Source organism: Cinclus cinclus, chromosome 4, assembly GCF_963662255.1.
Source record: "Cinclus cinclus chromosome 4, bCinCin1.1, whole genome shotgun sequence".
Taxonomy (NCBI): Eukaryota; Metazoa; Chordata; class Aves; order Passeriformes; family Cinclidae; genus Cinclus; species Cinclus cinclus.
Genome location: NC_085049.1, coordinates 63,949,017 through 63,969,189, shown reverse-complemented (window position 1 = coordinate 63,969,189; position 20,173 = coordinate 63,949,017). Strand labels below are relative to the sequence as shown.

The 20,173-nt window shown below is 40.5% G+C and overlaps 1 protein-coding gene across 1 annotated transcript in view; it reads left to right on the top strand.

Annotated features, from left to right (window-relative positions):
- The first annotated feature begins 323 nt into the window (after positions 1–323).
- The window catches only part of PLXNC1 (plexin C1), a 66,794-nt gene continuing 46,944 nt past the window's right edge, over positions 324–20,173 (top strand). Inside the window, exons 1-5 of the mRNA XM_062491442.1 lie at positions 324–1,271; positions 10,960–11,082; positions 12,399–12,533; positions 14,566–14,666; positions 19,827–19,941. Coding sequence (XP_062347426.1) covers positions 324–1,271; positions 10,960–11,082; positions 12,399–12,533; positions 14,566–14,666; positions 19,827–19,941 — 1,422 coding nt within the window. The remainder of the gene's footprint in view (positions 1,272–10,959; positions 11,083–12,398; positions 12,534–14,565; positions 14,667–19,826; positions 19,942–20,173) is intronic.

Genomic DNA, 20,173 nt, shown 5'->3' with positions numbered 1-20,173 from the left:
GGCTCCCGCCGCGCCGCCGCCGCCGCCCACCGTCCGCGGCGAGGCGGGCCGGCGGGGCCGGGGGGCGGAGGGGGGAGCGGCGGCGCACGGCGGCGAGGTGGCTCGGCAGCCCTCCCGGAGGAGCCCGGCCCACCTCTCCCGTGCAGGCACCCCCTCCTCCCCGCCCCGAAAGAGGAACTCCCCGCCCGCGCAGCCCGGCCGCGGCGCAGGGAGAAGCGGCAGCGGCGGCAGCGCGGCCGGCCCCTCCGCGCACCATGGCGCAGCAGCGCCCGCCGCCCGCCGCCGCCTGAGGCGCCCCGCGGCGCCGAGCCGAGCCCGCGCCCATGGCGGCGCCGCCGCCCGCCCTCAGCTGGGCGCTGCCCCTGCTGGCGGCGCTGGCGGGCGCCGCCGGACCCCAGAGCTTCGAGCTGCCGGGGGCCCCCATCGACAACATCGAGGTGAGCGGCGGCGCCGTGCTGGTGGCGGGCGGCAGCTGCCTCTACGAGCTGCGGCCCGAGCTGCGGCCCCGGCGCCGCGTGGTGCCGGCGGCGGGGCAGGGCTGCGGGGAGCCCCCCGGCACGCGCAGCAACCTGCTGCTGTACTACGAGGAGGCCGGCGGGGTGGGCGTCCTCCTGACCGGCTGGACCCAGGATGGCGGCGCCTGCCAGGTGTGGGAGCAGCCGTCCTACCGGCAGCGCCTGAACCAAAGCGAGGTGGTCAGTTGCCTGCCCGACGGCTCCACCGCCGGCGTCGTCTTCCAGCAGGCCGGCGCCTGGTACCTGGCCGTGGCGGCCACCTACTCAACCAGCGCCGACACGAACCACCTGCACTGCGAGCCCTCGAAGTCGGACAAGGAGACCGTCATCACGGTGCGCAGCATGGTCAACCTGAAGTCCAAGGAGGAGCTGGGCATCATCAAGCGCAGGGAGGAACCTTTGCACTTTGTTGACGCGCTCCAGTGGGGGGATCACCTTTTCTTTCCCTACTACACGCTGAAGGCCAGGTTGGGCAATAACACGGAGCCACCCAGCATGGCTGTCCTGCGCCAGCTGCGCCCTTTCGAGGGTGGCCTTAGTTTGCAAGGGCACGTCTATTTGGACTGCGGGTGCAGGAGCCTCATTATTTCCTCCAGCCTCGTCCGCCACGGTGAGCGGGGCTGGTGGGTGGGTGTGTTCCGCCACAGCCACAACGCCAAGGCGTGGAACAGCACTGCCGTCTGCATCTTTGGAATGGAGGAGATGAAGGAGCAAGCCTGCGCATCCACACACTTCAATATGAACGGGAAGAGCTGTGTAAGTCTGGGCATCGTTTGCTAAGCTTTGGTCCTGCACGCCCTTGTTGACACTGCTACTGTTGTGGCTGGTGTCTCTGCATGACTCATGGGGTGTCCCTGACCTGGAGGCACACGAAGTTAGTGAGAAACTGCAGAGCCACACCGGGCTTTGCACATCAGCCCTGGCTCTGTCAGCTCTAGTGGTTTCTCCAGCTCGTTATGTTTCTAAAAAGCGGATCCATTACCAGATTTTGGTATACTTCCCACCTACCTGTTGGGAAGGACTCATCTAAGGGCATGCTGGGTCAGACCTGAGTCTTAGGCATCTCCCTTGATGTGTCCTTTCCAGCCTAGATTAGTCATATTTTATTTTATTTTATTTTATTTTCCATACAGCCTAGATAAAGCATCTCCTATCTTATTCTGTGCATTCACATCTCGTGTCATTGCAGCTACATCAGAAATGAAAAAAAAAAGCCTGTCAAATTGACTCTGTGCACTGGACTGTGTGCACTGTTATCCCTATCACAAGTTATCTGTGGTTGCTTGTTCAGTGGTAGGTATTTCCCAGGCCTCTCATGATTGGCGTTGCTTGGGAGGGCTCTCACAGCCACCTCCCCAAATCCTTGCGTGCAGCAGACAGCTATAGGTGATATCTCTTTGTTGTTGCAGTGGTTACGTTTTCACAGACAGTGGTATCCCATGGAGTTCCTCATGTCACCTACTTCAGTAACACTCTCTTCAGCTTCTTCCTCTCCAGGGTGAGCTGGGCACATGGAGGGTGGGATAGGCAAGGCTGCTGGCTTTGATGGGGCCTCAATAGTAAAGAAATCACCTAAAAATTATATTCAGGAAGATAAAAATGTCATTCAAATGAAGAAGGTGCTTTTGAAAGGCCTGTCCATGCTTTTGAGTCAGATGATTTTCCAGAGCTGTGACAAAAGGACCACTGAAAAGTGTCAAGGAGAGCCATGGGGGATCAAGCATGGCATCGTAAAGCAAGCCCTAAGCCTTTTGCAGTTCCCACACCATCCAGCATCTTTGCAGCTAAACTTCTGAACCCTTGATGTGTTATGATAGGAGTTTCTGCAAAGTTCCTTGAAAGAGGTGCAGTAGATTTACTGTCACTCCTTGGCTTTCCAAATCTAACTCATAGCGAAGTGCAGTGCTGAGATTTTTCCAAACAGACTACCAGAGGGCACATGTGATTCAGTCTGCTCGTCTCCCTACTGAGCTGTGAGACTATTGCCAGTGTTAGAGGACGTGGTTGTGAATGAGAGCCCCATATGTGGGTGAGACAACTGTGCTGAAGTAAATAGTGAAACTCACTAGGAGCTAGAGCCAATCCTTTGATTTCCAATGCTAGCTTACTGCTTACTGTGATTTCTATGCAGCCACGAGGCAAACTTCCTGAATTAATTTAAAGTCTCGTTCTGATCTCAAAATACCTATCTGCTTGTTGGAGTTTTAGTTTGAATTGTTTGTTCCTAATTACTTGTGAAGTTTCTTAGTGAAGTGCTTTCTGAGCCTGCTAAACAAAACAGAAGAAGAAAGCTCCCTGGGCAGTAGATCCTTTTTAAACACTTTACAAAACCTCATGCAAGAAATTTCTGAAGAGCCTCATAGAGTAACATAATGCAGGTAAGGTGAGGCACATATTTCTGCGGACAGGGCAATTCTTTGTCCCCATTGCCTTTCAGGACCTGAATATGAAAAATCAATTATGCACTTGTTTCAGGATTAGTCTGATTCAGATCAGACTCCTGTGACTCCAGAGTTACTTTCATGTCCCAAAAGGCTCATCCCTCCTGGGAATTTAGATTATATTTGGGTACAATGTTGAAGAATCTCAACTGTAATGAACTTTAAAAGGATTGCTTACTTAACCTTATGTCCCAAACTATGATGATGTCATTGATTGTAATATTTTGGCACAATAAATGCAGTTTACTGCTGAGAGGAAAGTGGTATTTTAATATTTTGTGAGCTAACAGGACATGTGGGTCCTGTGAAGTAGTATGATCTATAACATTACATGGCTAATTAGCTCTCTTTTTAAACCTAATTATATATGCTTATGGTGTATAAACATAGAAATAAATGCATGTAGTTCAGCTTTGATTTTTTTTTATACTACAGAAGGTTAGGCTATGCTATTGCAGAGTAAGTTTGGAGATGACAGGCCCATATGCTGCTGCTTCTGTGTTTTTTTAGACCAGATCCTTCTACCGTCTCTCACCAAAGTATGGGAGTCCCTGCAAATCATGGAATATGCTGCTCTTGGACTCAGAAACACATGGGCTTCAGAGTTGACAGGAAGATAGAGTGTGGCACGTCCATCAGTGTGCAGGTTGCAGCAGTGTGTGCAATCCTAGCAGTGGCTCTGGCCACAAGGGAGTGCCTCACAGCATGGAGCTGTCAGGAGTGCATGGTACTAGAATGTGTAGGAATGGCAGCAAGGAACAGTACTTAGGAGATGCTTTAAGGTCCAGTCTTTTCAAGACAGTGTTGGCCTTGAGCAAAGGAATATGTTGCAGCACTAAGAGTGCTTTAAGTGCAGGACCTCTCTGGTGCTAGTGGTGAATGGACCATGCTGAATGTCAGTGTGGCTTTTGCATTGCAGGTACTGTGTGTTGTAGGGTGCTGCAGGTCTTAATCTTCTCTTCTGGGTACCCTTGAATGCAGGAGCTCAGGTGTGATGTGATGAGGTGTGTGGATACCAGACATGGACTATCAGGAATTGAACTATGGACTATGTAGGAATTGAACATGGACAGACATGGACTATGTAGGAATTGAAAATACAGGGATTTTTTCACTGCAGGAATACAATTTATAGTAAGGATGTACATTAGGAAGTACTGGCAGTTTGTTTTCCTTCTGATCTTGTCATCCTTCAGATTTTTGTTATTACTCTGATTACCTTTAGGCAAGACATCCTCTTACCCCTCTCCAATCACATTGTATTTCTCAATAAGACAGCAAGGGGGGTAAAGCCCAGAGTATTTGTGATCCTGAATTCCCTGTTATTCCAGTGCTACATGGTTTACTCCAAACTCATTCCTGTAAGGTGCTAAGCTTTCTGGCCCTAACCCAGTAAAGCACTTAATGACATATTTAACATTAGGCATATGTAAGTATTTCCATCATCTTCATGCCCATGCATTTAAAATAAAACATGTACTTGAGTACTTTACTGGACTGGAACCAAATTGCTCTGCATCCTGTTGGAACTCACTGTAGGTGTGTAATCTCTTTAGCTTCGCTTTGCCTCTTAGGCCAAAGTTCTCATTTGCATTAAGCTTTAATGCTGGATTGGAGTCTGTCATTGAAAGCTAGTAATTTTAAGATCCATACTTAGCAAATTTATCAAAAACTATGTGACTGCTACAAATTCTGTGGAATTTCTCCATATGAGAAGTAAGCAAGTCCATTTTTGTTTTGTGCTGTAGTATGCACAAAGAAGTTTGTCCTACTTGGATGCATTTATTCAGGACATTGGCACTACTTGATTCCCAGAGACAGGATCCCTATCTAGCAAGAGGCAAGTGGTGTTTTAGATGAAACTACTCTGAAAACATTTTTTTATATTCAGCTCTTTCTTCTTTGATCCACATGTCTCTTAGTTTTGAATATATCTATTTACATGCACTATCAGGGTGTATGTGTTACTAGACTCTCTAGCATATCCTACATATACATAAGTGCATCTTCTTCACAATTCCATTAATAATAGTTAATAAAAGTTAATAAATGTGAATTTTCCAAATCTCATTCTCAATTTCTCTTCAGAAACTTGACTGAGTACTTAAAAGCACAGGAGGAATGCTGGAATTTGACACAAACTTGCTGCGGGAGCTAGTGAACTTTAAGAAAGGCTTTTCTTCTCTTGTTCTGTGACAGAACAGGACCTACAAGGATCTCAGGTCTCTTACAGACAAGCCAGGATGTTTTGAGTCACAGCCAAGTAGATGAGTAGGAAAAGTGTTCCAATTGGAGAACATCAACAGGAGAGATATGTAGAGATGTAGATTAGATGCCTAACCACGATAACGACAAATCTGGAAACTGGTTTTGCCATTAAAAAAGTTGCATGAGAAAAGGATTCAGAGAGAATCAAGGATTCATAAATTTTCAGGTAGAAAATCCCCCAAAAGTTGTAGGCATATACCTGTAAGAAAGAGAATTGCTGTAGTTTATATTAAGTTGTTTATTCTAGTATATGAAAATGCTAAGCAGTTGTGATAGTTACTAAAAGATAAGTTATCTTGGTTAGATTTTCATCTATTATTTAATGTAAGTTAAGACTTGTAATAGTCTGTTCTTTGAACTTTTTCATTTTTCAATGGGTGATACATATGAGGGTTGGTATGTGTCCCTTAATTTTTCATAGTTTGGAATCCTTGGACAAACCCTAGCTGGTGTAAGCTCTACCAAAATGAGATTCTGAAGTTTAATTATGGCCTTTAATTTGCAGGAACAACATTTAAATTTGTGTGGTAACTCATTCCAGACTGATTAATTGTTTTTTTATTTAAGGAAAGAGCTACAGACTTCTAAATATAGTTTTATATCAAAATTGATCCTGTAATTAATTTTATAGTAGTAAAGTCAATCTCCTGAGTATTGCAGAGTGCTAGTGTTGCATCTGATGTTTAATGGGTTTCTAGAGTTAAGATTTTTAAAGTGAATATTTCTGTCTTGTTACAATGAGTCTTCAGTTCATCCCTCTTTAGTGTGGGAAGTAAGCCACCAAAGACTTGTCAACTCTCATGCTGCAGGGATGGGGACTGCACAACCTCTCTGGACAACCTGTTCTGCTTGATTGCCCTCATAGAGGTGCTTATTCATCTCCTGTTCACTAGAAAGCTTCAGTGTTTCACGTTGTGTCATTAGCTCTTGTTACCTTACATGCACTTCGGTTAAGAGTCTGGCTTTGTTTCTTTGGTCCCTCTGAAAATGTCTCTTCTGTAGGCTGAGCCAGCCCAGTTTTGGAGAAGACCTGTTAGGTCATCTGCCACAAAACCACGTCCTTAAGCACCACATCTACAAGTCTTATAAATGCTTCAGATGGGTCAGGCATGATGTATCCTTGGTAAATTTATGCTGGCTTTTTTCAGTCACTTTATTTATCTTCTTGTGTCCAGAAGTGGTTTCAAAGAGGATTTTCTTCATGATTCTCCCAGGAAAATAGTGAGATCAACTAATGTGTAGTTCCCTGAAAAAAACAAAACAAAAAACCTACTGTTTTGGGTTATTTTTTTTATATCAGTGCAGTATTTGTCTTTATTCAATTGGTAACTTTACCTGATCTCCACAGCTTTTGAAATAGTAGAGAATAACCTTTCAGCTTCATCAGACAGTCTCTCAGCATCTTCCTACAGATCCCATCTGTCTTCCCTAAAACTTATAAAAACTGAGATTTCTTAAGAGATCTCTGGCTTAATCCTTTCCCGGAACTTGTAGTTTATCTCCTTCTTGAACAAAGGACCACAAGATGTTGCTGGTGAAGTCCAGGGCCATGTCTGCATCCACTGTCAGTAAATCTCCTGAGCTATTCAGGAGCTGATGTGCATTTTCATTATTTATTCTTTTCTTGCTCATGTGGTAGTGGAAGCTCTTCTTGTTCCAAAAGAGTTCCCAGTTCCAAAACCAGGTGAGCTCAGGTTTTCCTAAGACCATTCCTGCATGTCCAGGGACATCCTCCTTCATCCTGCTTCCTCCTCCTTTATGCTGTTGTTCTGCAGTGTAGTTCAATCATTACTTCCCTGTTTAGTTAGAGGCCATCTTGTGATATGTCTGCTCATTTTCCTGAGTTTTGTGCTTGATGGAGATTGTCTGAAAGACCTGCTGGTTTACTTGAGCTCTATTTCCCTTCAAAGCTGACTCTCAGGTGATTCCACTGACCATTTCCCTGAACACACTGAAGCCTGGTCTCCAGCTCTCTGCTTGGATTATCACATCTTCAGTCAGTTCTTCTTTGTTTTTGAGCAGCAGATTCAGAAGAGCATCGCTCTTGTCTGACCCCACAGGTTAACATAGCCTGGGGTGCCATCTTATTCTCTTTGCCCCAGAGCTTCACAGTCCTGATCTGCACTAGGCCCTGTCTTTGGTGTCCACGTGGATGTGCAACGATGGGTAGTGGTCCAAGGAATGGAAAGTTACTGCAGTCTTTCTGTAATGGGTAGGGTCCCCTGAAAGAAGCCCCAAGCTGTTGTTACAGCATGACTGTTTAGCAAGTGTGTGCCTTCATCCCTCACGATAACTCACCACTTCCTTTTGCTCTCTGCTAACACAGTGTTCAAGCTCAGTTGGTTTCAAAGCCTTCCTTAATGGAGCTTGTTTTCCCTGACTGGTTATTGGGACACTTTACCACTTCTGTGAACTTTGATCTGAGGGCAGAGAAGGACTATTTCTGCTGCTGCAAGAAGTCACAAGTTTCCAGCTTCCCCATCTCAGGAGTCTCTATCAGCATCTCACTCAACCACTGTTCTTCCTGCCTTGCATCATGAGCCTCAGGATTTAACACTGCAAGGTCTCACTGAAGACTCTGATTTTCTGGTCATCCTTGATTTTTTGCAGGCTGCTCACCTGGACAGACTTGTCCACCTAACAGTGCTGAGCAATGCACAAATCAAAAAACTTCCTGGAAATAAAACCTTGGAACAGTTTGTCTCCTCATTCCTTAGCCCTAATAAAGGCTTGCTGCGTGCCCCAATATTTGCTACCCTCTGGTATAGTAAAAATTGATGGAGGTGGTTAAAGGATGGTGAAGTTAAGAAAGAATAATGAGGTTACAAAAGTTCTTTCCCCCTAGGGTAGGCATCTATTGTTTTAATGTTGCCTGTTGCTATATGCTACTTACAAATCTTCTGTCCCTTTGTATAGCTGCATCTGTTCTTTCACTCTGATGCTCAAACCCTTTACTTTTACTTTTTGGACAGCTGCATATGATGAGTGCTGTGTGAGCTAAAAATGCTGCCCTTTCCGCTGAGGCACGCAATGTAAAATAATCAGGAGGAAATCAAGACAGAAAGTAGAAGTGTGAATATGGTTGTTTCAGCTGGAGTCGTACAGAGATGCATCTGAAAATGAAATGCCAAATAGAAAATGAGTATAAATGCCTTCCATGCCAATAACCAAGCAACTATAGACTGTAGAGGAATTACAGAATAGAACAGAGGATGGAACTAAAGAATTAAAAAAAAAGGAGGTCTTGCAGAATGGTATTATATTTTCTTCTGCTTTTCTTGCTTTTGTATGCACCTGAAAATGTTATAGGATAGACAAACAGATGACCATGGAGATGAATGACTCTTCAAGTATAAAGGAAATTTAGACTGTAAATGCATTTTTAAGAATGGATTTAGCTGTGAAAGAAGCAGCTTGGGAAGGCCTTACAGTGCTGTAACCCCATTAGTCACAGTGGAAGAGGTAAAAGGGCTTGTTAAAACAATCAATGGATGTGGAAAAGGAGTGACAGAAGGATGAAAGCAGCAGCTGCACCCTGGAGGAAATGGGCAAACTGGAGAAATAGGTTGCAAAAGAGAGAAGGCAATTTTTTTTGTGACTGTCCACCATCTGAATTCCCCCTGTTCTTATCCATATTAGCTCAATGTCATGTTGACCCTCCCTCTAGCAAGCAGAGGGAGGGGAGGAGACTTCCACACTTGTCAGTATTGGTTCTTCAGTCAGATGAGGAGGATGCGCTGATATGACAGAGGTTATTTTATTAGTATGTGGGTCAAAATAAAATCTGGCAGCAAAGCTTTTCAGAAACTGGGTGAGTACTCCTCTTTTCTGCAGTCTTGTTGTACAGAGTCTGTGAGGAACCTAGGGTAGTGTCTCTCTTACACTGCTACATGGTGCACTGCGGAAAAACTATTCCTAATTTTGGTGGAAATGAAAGTGTGGAAGCTCTACTTCCTCACTCCCTAACCTGAGTGAAGACTCTTTGAGTGCACTAGTTCTGGAATTTTATTACCTTCTGATCTATTAATAAAGTGAGTTAATTTTTTCCACCTTAAAATGCTTGCAATCACACCCTGCCCCATATCCCTATCTAATGCAGACCTCCAGCGTACTGGATTCTCATGGCCAAGTGAGTTTTACTGAAGTTCTGTGCCAGTGCATAACAGTTCCCTGTGTCTTCTTCCTGCTGCATGAAAAAAAAAAATTAAATATGAAAGTTAATGAAGTATTATTTTTTTCAAAGTTGCTGTTCTTTCAAGCTAATTAAAATAATTCAGATGACTGAAGAACATTTTAATTAACTTAGGATTGCAGTTCAGAAAAAAATACTTCTAGTGCAGAGACTTTTTAGGGTTAAGCCAGTGTGCAAGAGAGTTGAATTCAGCTGTTACCGTGTTGCAGGTTTGCTTCATAACTTTGAGAAATGCCTTCACCTTTCTTCTAAACATCAGTTTTGATGGTCCATTCCACACTTTGTTTTGTGCATTAAAGTGAAATAGGCTCTTGAACTCAGAGGGTCCCTGTAGGTTTAGGAAGCCATCCTTAAGGCTGAAATTCTGAATTTTGTAAGCTAACCTGCAGGGCTTGTTCCCAAGGATCTGGTCTTACCTAAGCTCTTGTCTCCTACCTCTCCTTTGTGCCAGCACTGGTGCATGTGCAGCACGTGTTCATGTGATGAGGCGCATGACTCAAATGAAGATGTAGGTCAGTAGATTTACAGAGCATTTTCTAGGCACATCATTGCCTTAACTACGCTCACTGGAAAACATTATACAGGGAAGGTGAAGTAAAGCTTGGCTGGGGTTGGACCCATTTGGAGAGCAGTTGGGATCATACCTTTAGTAATGTCTATCACAGAAATTGACTTAGAGCAATTAGAGGACTTTAAAAAGTGAGTTACTGCTTCCTAAGGAGACACATGGGTTTCTAGGGAGTTCCCCTGGTAAATGGTCCTATTCTCACACAGGTAGATTCCCTTTCAACACTCGATCATCTACAGTAAGAGTTACTTGGTTTGGTTTTTGTTCCACAAAATGCAGAGGTTTCCTGCATGATGTTTTTTTCATGAGCTGTTTACATGTGTTTGATTTCCTTCGGGTGGGATGGAGAATTGAGGGTAATGGGTTGATTTTAAAGCTCACACAGCTACATTCGTGTTCTCCATGACATGAACTTTATATTGCTTTGTCTCATTTTTATGTTTATGTAATACACAAGCCTCTACTTCCTCTAGTGTCAAGGAAGATGAAGGTTTGCATTTTTATACACACAGACACAGTTTGTTTGAAGTGTCTTCTTTCTCCAGAACATTAGCATGCCTTTGAAAGTGGCTGCTGAGTGTATCTAGCCTTCAGGTGATGGCAAAGCATGGCTTCATTGAGAAGAACTGGAAATTCAGAATAACCCCAGGACTTGCATCCCAAAAACGAATAATCCTGTTGCGAAGTAGTTTACTGCTGCTATGCTGAGTCTGTATCCCACTGAAGTCAGTGATTTAACTGCAGCAGATACAATATTTATTACAGATATGGCAGTTGTCATATATGAAAAACTAGTTTCATGTGTAATTTCCAATAACGTGTTGCTCTGAAACTGTGTCAGAATTAGAATGTTACTCAAAGTGTTGCCTAAAATTGAGTTCTCTGAGAATCTTTCCAAGGATTCTTCTTTTCCTCAAAGTTTTGGAATGTAGGTGAATGATTTTTTAACATGTTTTTCTTATGTCTGATTCTCAGGAGGCACGATCAATCAAGAAATTACCTACCTTGATTCACTCTGGATTAGTAGCTGTTTATGGCACAGTTGTTTTGAATCGTATAGTTCTCTTTTTGGGAACAGATGATGGACAGTTACTAAAGGTAAGCTGAGTGTGGCATTTCTTCCCTTCTCCACCAGCTGCTGCTGTGTTCAAGTGGGTAAATATTTCCTGGTTTATTCAGTGTATTAAAAACAAATATGATCCCCTGAATCTCTGTTTTTTGTTTGTGAAATAACAGCTGTATGGTCATTTGGAGAACAAGATAACTTTCAAAAGCAATTACATACCGTGCTAAAATTCAAGTAAACATTTCTTTAAAACGCTCATGCCCACAGTATTCATTTACAGACTGGAATTCTCAGTTATTTTGCCTCATTTCCCTCCTTGCTTTGATTTTCAGTAGAAATATTAAATATTGTTAGATTTTGGAAGCATGTTTGTTTGTTTGCCTGTGTGATGTGAAAAGCTGTCCATTAGAGAGAAAAGTCAAGATTCATTTTGCCTTAGCTTCTGAATAGTTGACCTATGCTAGCTTAAATCCATGGCTTGAAAGTGAAAGTCATCTCATTTTCAAACATTTCAACCATCCAATTAAGTGTCTTTTATGCTTTTAATTTTTTCTGGATTTTGCAAGAATGTGCATTTCCTCTCTACACTGCAAAGGATGACTCTCATTCTTTGTCTATATTAAGCAGACATTTGGAGGGGAATAGAGTAGAGACCTTGAAAAGCTTTGTCCATTTGATTTCATTTTGCTTTTGATAATGAAAAATTAAATTGAAGTCTTCCCTGTCTCCTTAACACAGTGGGGACAGTGAACACACCTCCCTCATTTAGTCATGAAAAGCCAATGTCAGTGTGATTATTGGCTTGCAAAATGAAGTTTCTGTGGTCTCTGCTTCTCTTGAATTCTGTGCAAAGGGTGGTAGAAAACAGTAGAGTTGAGCAAGGTAAGGAAAAGAAATATAATCACAGCTGTGTACTTAGAGCAGCCACAAAGAAGTTTGTGTAAGTTCCTTTTTACTTTATGGGTATCTGAATGTTAGTTTCTTTTCTGGAGGCTAATACTTTCTTCTCAATTGATAGGAGTAAGATTTTGATTTTGGGATAGAGGCATTTTTTCAACATTCAGTTTCCGAATCAATCAGTAACAGGCTTGGTAAAAGGCATGTTTCATATGCTATACCAGTGCCAAATTCACTACTAAATGTGTCTGGTATGGGTTTTGTTGAAATTCTGTTCTTATGATCTTTTCCTTCATCCTTCTCCAGTGTGAGAACCAGTGCAGTAGGTGAATTGAATCATAGCACAGTAATTAATCTCCGGAGCTTTGATGTAACTGAAATTATGCTATTGTTTAAGATGTTGACTGATCAATAAAAGAACATGGTAATAATTTAATTACACATGTTTTAGGCTATTCTTAATGAAGATATGAAATCTAATTGCCCAGAGGTTTTATATGAAATTGAGGAAGAAACTTCCATTTTCCCCAAGCTACGACTTGATCCAGTAAATAATAACTACATCTATCTGCCCTCTGCCAATAAAGTAAGTACAATATTTAATAAAATAATAAATTAATATAAACTATTGCTTTAAGGATTTCTACCAGTTTATATAATGGAAGCATCTGTTTGTGTCTGAGTTAGACTTTTAATATGCGAACTGCAGTTACCAAGTTTACATCTAATATCTAGTTATGTTGTCTAAGTTTGGGCTGCACTCCTGCAGAGCTTGGAAAGCTGCTGTGGTGCTGCCCAGTGTTGTTACTATCCAGCAATATCCTTAATTCCATGCTTATTTTATGCCATTCTGTCAAAGGAGCATTTGTTTCTGTTTTTCCTGGAGGCAGGTAAATGCAGCTCATGCAAAGTCAAACTTAGAGACAGCAAAAGAACTTGTACACTCTTTGGAGACAAAGCAATCCAGATGTTTGTAGGTCAGGGATTGCCAGTCAACTAAGGAATTTCTAAAGTGACGAAATCTCTTAATTTGATAAATGGCTTTGAAGGCTTAGTTCTGATGAAATCAGTGATAAAGCTGTAATCAGCGATAAAATTCCCATTGTCTTCAGTTAGGCATAGACTTCAAAAGAACAAAACAAAAGGACAATGGGAAGTGAGCAGTATGTGTGCATAGTGAGGCCAAGGAGTTCAGCAGTGGCTGAGAGTTGTTGCCTGTGAGCAGATGTGTTGGAGCTGCACATCAAGCAGTGAGTGGCTCCCAGGAGCTGGTGCAGTTGTTGCAGCACATCTTGCAGCAGGGCTACTGAGCAGCAATCAGAAAATCCCTTTGTCTCGCCAGCAGTGGGAAAGATGGCATTGAAAGCTTAAGGGCTTGCTGTCCATCTTAACTGAACAGGATTTCACCCAGCACTTAATTACCATCACTTACAATAAAATCACTTTTCTGGCAGTGAATAGCGTTTTAGCCTGCTGTTACAGAGTAGGGGTAAGTTGGTAGGAAAAAGTCTGACTGATATAGAACATCTATCACAAATTTAGAAGGAAGCAAAATCTCAGTCAAAAGTATACATAGATATTCAAAGTAAGACTTGAATTTTCTTTAGCTTTGGTAAAAGACCAAGTTTTTATAGAGGAACAACAGCTTTTAGGAATAAATGTACTTCTCTGATCATCTCTTGGAGCTGAAATAAAACTCTGCATTGTCTTCTTTAATTTGTTAGTGGTCTAGGATTATGACTGGTTTCTGAATTAATTATCTCACACACTTTCAGATAAATTGAATTTTACAATATATGGATAGATAAAACAGTAAATATAATTTTGCAGGAAGCAGTGTATCCTTGTTTCTGTTGACAAAATATAGGAACTTCTAATTCTTGCAAATTTGTAAAATATGGTTCAAATTAGTTTTTCTTACTAAGATCATTAATTCACATTGTTATAAATCACATTATTTGTATCTGTGTTCAGTATTTGTAATCAGCTTTCTCTTTTTCTTTTTCCTTTCCTTTTCTGAAAATGGCTGGCTAGGATATTCAAGCTGAATGTACAAGTATAGATACATACAATATAGCCACAATTATCTACATTTACTTACTGAAATGGCATTTTCATGCATGCTAAGCAGTTGCATGCGTTCGTTCTAGTGTGCACATGCAGTAACCTGACATGGTGATGCAAACACAGATGCATTTTGTTATGCGCATGCATTTTTGGATGCACCTTCATCAATCATTTAAATATCTCCATTCTGAGGAGAGGAAAATGGTGTTCTGCTAAGCAGAGCATTATTTATAAAATGTATCTCCTTTCTATTACTATCTGTAATTCACTATGCTGATCAGTCTTGCACTAATCTGCCCATGCTGGCCTTTGAGTAGTAGAACCAAATTGTTATTGTCAGAGGTGGTTCATTATCTGATGGCAAAATACAGTGTGTGCAAAATAGGCTGCATATTTCTATCCAAAGGTCTTCTGGCAGAGGGGAATCCATAAGGAGACTTCCCCAGAGGGATTGTGCTTGGTTGCTATCAGATTTTTAATAGTAACCTTCAAGTTCCCTGGTTATGGAGGCTGTATTAATTCAATGTGCTATTGCATTTTTTCTATTTCAGGTGAGAAGAATACCAGTTGCAAATTGCGGTAGATTTGCTTCTGAGCAAGAATGCTTATCTGCAAAGGACCCCTACTGTGGGTGGTGTTCTTTCAATCAAAGGTATCTTTTAGTATTTTAGACTGTCATATAAAAGCAGTGCATTATTAGTCAGTGTACATTTTGACTGGCTTGAGGCTATTCAACATCAAGATTGCGTCTACTGATTTTTTGTGGAATCAGTCATAGCCATAAATGTGAGACATTTTCTTATCATGTAAAAGGGAACTCAGCACTTTTGAAAGACTATGTAAACCTCAGATTTTTGAAATCGACCCATAAAATATATGTTGGGCTAAGATTAATAAATAATTTTGCTTCTAGAAGCAATATTTTTGTTTTCCAGATTGAGAGATAAAATTGTATACTCGTGCTTGAAACGTCTTAATAGCTGGGAGCATCTTGTGTGTGAGAATGAGAAAAGAGGGCTTAGTTGTCTTCAGTATTGACAGTTCCCTTTGTCAGAGCCACTGACTGGTTTGGCCAAAGCAGAGTTTTCCTTCTGAATACTTCATTCCCGTATTTGAATCATTAATTTTGACACTTACTTTGAAGCAGGTTTGAAACCTATTTTACATCTGGCACCTGGACTGGAGAAATTCCTGGGTCATCAGGCCTAGTCTTAGCAATTGCAAGCAACCACATCATGTAAAACTAAAAACTTGCAAAGGATCATCCTAAATGTAGATAGGCTTTTTTTCCTTCCTGCCCTGGTTATGTGGTTTCCTAGCAGTCTCATTTTTTTGCTGGTAAAAATGTCTGCTCATTTTCATCATGTGTATGTGTATGGACAGGTTATAGTCATTTGTTCTGCTGTTAACATCACCTTTGCCTAAATAAATTCCCCCATCCCAAGTCCCTCACACTCACCTCTTCAATGTTTTTGTGAAAGCAGTCTCTCTCTCTCTCTCTCTCTCTCCTTTAATTTTGGTGTGCTTAAACAGTGAGCTTCACTAAGGTCCTCTCACATGAGACACTCCTTTCTTACCTCCACTTCAGTAATCCTTCTGCAAAATTTATGCATTCTTTTAAGATAAGGATGGCCACAGCTCTCAAAGTGTTCCAGAGATTTCAGCTCTGTCTTGCTTAATGTTGTTTAATCAGTCTGTCCAGGAAGCACCTTAGTGTGTTCTGGGATCACAAACGTCTTTTTCATGACAGCATCACATTGATGGGCCACAATCATCCATGATCAAATAATGCCCCCAGGTTCTTCTCTTTCTTTGTTGTCTTTCCAACTGATGAGTTTCCAGTCTATAACACATATGGGTTGTGAGATTTTTATTGCTGTAGGTACACGTTCTTGTACTTTATGCTATGAAATGTCATTCCAATTCAAGGTTATCCAAGTTTTCCTGGGTGCTATTCTTATCTTCCTTTGCATGTGAATGTTCCCAACTCTGCATCATCAGCAGATGTCTACAGTGTTAACTTTCTTTTATGCCAATTTGCCAGTGATTAAAATCTTAAACTGAAGTGCCTGTAAGGTAGATTTTTGAGGAATTCCACTAGTGGCCTCTTTTAGAAGGTTAATACTACTCATTTTGGTTTCTTCCCTATTTGGTGTTAGTGTAATTTTGCTGAAGATCTGCTCCTTTATGTTTGCAAAGGTAGTTATTGGAAGAAAGTAGGTATTTATTCTGTAATGTGTTTTCTTCAAACTCTGTTAGGCTCCCTTGTTAGAAGCTGTGTACGTTACAGTGCTAAGCTTTTCAGGCTTTTAATTACCTTGTAAAGAGATGGTGAATAACTCTTACTATTCTGTAAATCCCCTACTTATGAGGGGAATCACTAAAAGTTTCCATTTGATTGAAACAGAAAAAATTTACTCTTTTGTAGAAAAAATGAATTACTGCAATACGAGTCCTGTTCAACACCTACGTAATTTTTCACTGTTCAATGCTTAATGTCATTAAATATTTGGTTTTGTGAAGAGACAGCTCTGAGTGAAACTTCAGGAAAAGAGGAAGAGATTTTTAACCAGTATTTAAATCAAAGTCTGTATGTGTTCACTAAAGCAATATATTCCATAATAATTTTGAGATCAATTATATGTTTTTTTACTTTTACAGGTACATAAGTTTTCTGTAAAATAAAATACACACTCCAGTTTTATGTAAAATTTACCAGCAATGCTAGTGCTTTATTTTAAAGATGGTGTGAATTAAAATCCAGTCCTTTAATGAAAAAATGTGTGCATCTCATTGCAAGTGAAAACAAAATGAAACAAAATGTTTCTACTGTTTGTATTTCTACTCTTTCTTCCATAGGGACAAATATATTAATACTCCTTTTCACTTGCAGTCATTCAAACCAGTTAGTCATAGCATTGTGTGATTTCTCCTAATGTTTATTGATTTTCTGTAGATCAATCAGATTTACCTGAATTATGCTGAAATACAATTCAAAGACAAGGTATTGTTTTATCTGCATTTTCCATATGGAAACAACACAATATATTATCTAACATAACCAGAATTACTTTTGAAAGTAGTCAATGTGTCTGTGGACGTCTGTGGACTTCATTCAGGGGTTGGTATATTGGAAAAAGAAGGAAGCCACAATTTTCTCTGACAGCATGTTCTCATTCCACGAGGAAATCAGTATGCTTTAGCAGGACAGAGAAGGCAATGTTAGGATCTGTAGTTAACAAAGATTAGTGAAGCAGAGACTTAAGTAAATATGAATTAACCAGTATGCATAAGCATTGTGTTTTCATAGTGAAATAAGAGGAACTCAGTTCCAACTGTGCAAAGAAATCTTTAGTAGTGTAAAGAATTAGTTCGCTGTGGAATTAAAAAAAATCTTGTCTCTGATTTTCTCTGTGCACATATCTATGTGTGTCTGAAATCTGATCCAAGGCTTTCATACCTTAACCTTCATACTTGCATAAGTTCACTTTTCCAAGAAAGCAAGACTAAGTTGTCTGAGTCTATATGTTACTTTTCAAAATCATGTGGTTCACATGATTTATCTATTATATTCATTCAAAGTCTTTTCAATCAATATAAATGTTCAAAAATATGTTACAGAATAACTTCATCTTTAGGTGAGTAGAATTATTTTGCTCTTGGCCTTTGCAGGGCAATTTTGAGAATTTATGCTGAGGGGCATCAGATGTGGCTGCTTCATATGAAAATGACCATTCTCCACAGCACACTGTTAGAGTGTTAAAGGTCAGCTTTTAGAGCAACAGAAGATGCATTTTTCCCTCACATAAAGACAAGCATGACCCTGGATCGCATTACTGGTTTTGCTATTAAAACTCTCAGATTCTTCAATGCAAATGAGGGAAACAGGTTCACTGGTTGTGTTGCTCAAGCAGTCTAAGAAAGCAAATAGCTTTTTCCTGGGCCAGTTGTAAATATTCAGCTTGATAAACAGTTTTCTTTTTTAATATTTCGATGTTAGCATCCCTGAAATGCATGCACTTATTTAGTGCCAGGTACTTGCAAGTGTGTTGCCTTGCATCTTTACTATTATAATCCTTACCCTGTCAGAAACTGTAGAATGTCCTTCTTTTGTCTTTCCTCATTGCCAGTGTGAATTACCTACCTGTATGTATCTGAGAATGTGGTTTATGCACATCTGATGATGATGGATCCTATCTTCTCTGGCTCTAAAACTGTGGTGCTAATGAACCTTTGTGATCTCAGTAGGGTGAAGATGGATGCAAATGAGCCTGAAATTTGCCCTAGCTCAGGCAGTTTAAAAAAAATAAGGCATATATAGTCCCAGTTTTTTACAGTGTCATTATGATCTGAATGTATTCAGATGCAAAGCCCCACCAGGTTCTTGTGCAGCAGGAACTCAGTTTCCTGAGTTAAACCACATAGGAAGTGACCGTGTGCTTAACTGCATTCCAATTGCCAACATCTTGATCTGCAGGGAGCATGACTTTATGGTTCCTAAGGTTTGTGGGGTTATTTTGGGCATTTCAGAATGTGGTGGATATTTTTGTCGAATATGTTTTTCATTTTGGAGAGAGAACACATTGTTTGTGAAATATGTTTTTACAGTGAGCTCTTCATGAAAAGGCTCATGTGAACTCATTGCAACTGTGAACTCATTTCCAGTTTTTAGTGAAGGAATGGTTCATTAAGGCAGATGTCACTGTTCATAGGAGTGAAGCTATATGTGCTTCTACAAAGTAGAATTAAAACTATTAAATATTACATTTATTTATAAATATTCATTCATAGCATTAAAATATTAAGATATATTCGGTTAGCACTTGCTTGTCTTTAATTGCTAACTGTATGAAATTACTTGGAGTTAATTTATGAATTGTTCATTAACTGTTGATAGCAGACAGCATTTTAAGGATTCACCTTTCAAACTCATTGATTGTCCATCCAAATTGTATGCCTATGTTGTCTTTTTCTTACAATCTGTTTTTAATATGTATAATCTTTGTAGTACTTACGTATCCCAGTGTTTCCTCATTCTTTCTGAATTTTTTGTTGCAGAGTTTGTTTCCTACGATTTTGCATCTCTAACATTTGTATTTACTTTGAGCTATCCTAATTCTGAAATTAGTTCTGTGCTTGAAGACAGAGAAGTCTGTTTTGAACCTTTTCAAATCTGGTGTTTTTAACCAAGTGCACTGACAGAAAAGGGAAGAATTACCATTCATGTCAGTGGGTGCCAAAGAAGATTAGGGAAGAAGATGCATCTCATCAACTATGCACATTTGTAGTATAGCTTTACATTTGAGTTTCACTGCTATCCCTTCTTATACCCTCTGGAGAGAACCAGCATTTTCTATAGTGTGGTTCATTTCATTTTTTGTATGACTGTGTAAAGCAGGGCAGGTGAATTGTACCCTCAAGAATGTATTTCTCCCCAAAGAGTGTAGAGGGGGGCTGGGGGACAGCGAGGGGATCAGATCTAGAGCTGTACAATGAAGCAGTCAAGTTGGGGATGATGAATTCTGTCCTAGGCTACCAATTCCATTTTACTGGCCAAGCATCTCATATTTGCTTGAGTCCCATTGATTTAATCAAAGCCCTCGAGCATATATCAATGCATTGTAATTAATTTTGATAAGCAGAAGATTTTACTGACTGTTTTCCTAAAGCTTTTTGCAGTTATAACCATATTCCTGTTAAAAAAACCAATAGGGTTCCTGTAAAAAATCAATAACTTTAAATAAGTTGAAGTACAGTGTCTGAAGTCAAAGGCACAATAAGGAGGCTAGTATAATTTTATGTATACTTTTAGGTGCACATTAAAAGAAAATTGTACACATTCAAACAGCATAAATGGTTGGTATAACATTTCACATGCACCTGATAAAGATCTGAAAATCCTGCTAAGTTTCCCTGCCAAATATCAGGTATGTACACCCAGTTTTATGTGTGTTTGTTTATTGTGACTTAAAATATGTAATTTTGTTGCTTATTGCAGCATGTCTTGTCACCCTGTTCCATATATTAGTTCCTCCAACAATTGCCAGTCTTAGAAATCTCAGTAAGCTGATTGTGTGAACTAGATAGATGTTCTCCTCCTCTCCTGTGAAATGTATCCTGAAGCTATGCTCCACGATGTTAAGTCAAAAATTCAAATAT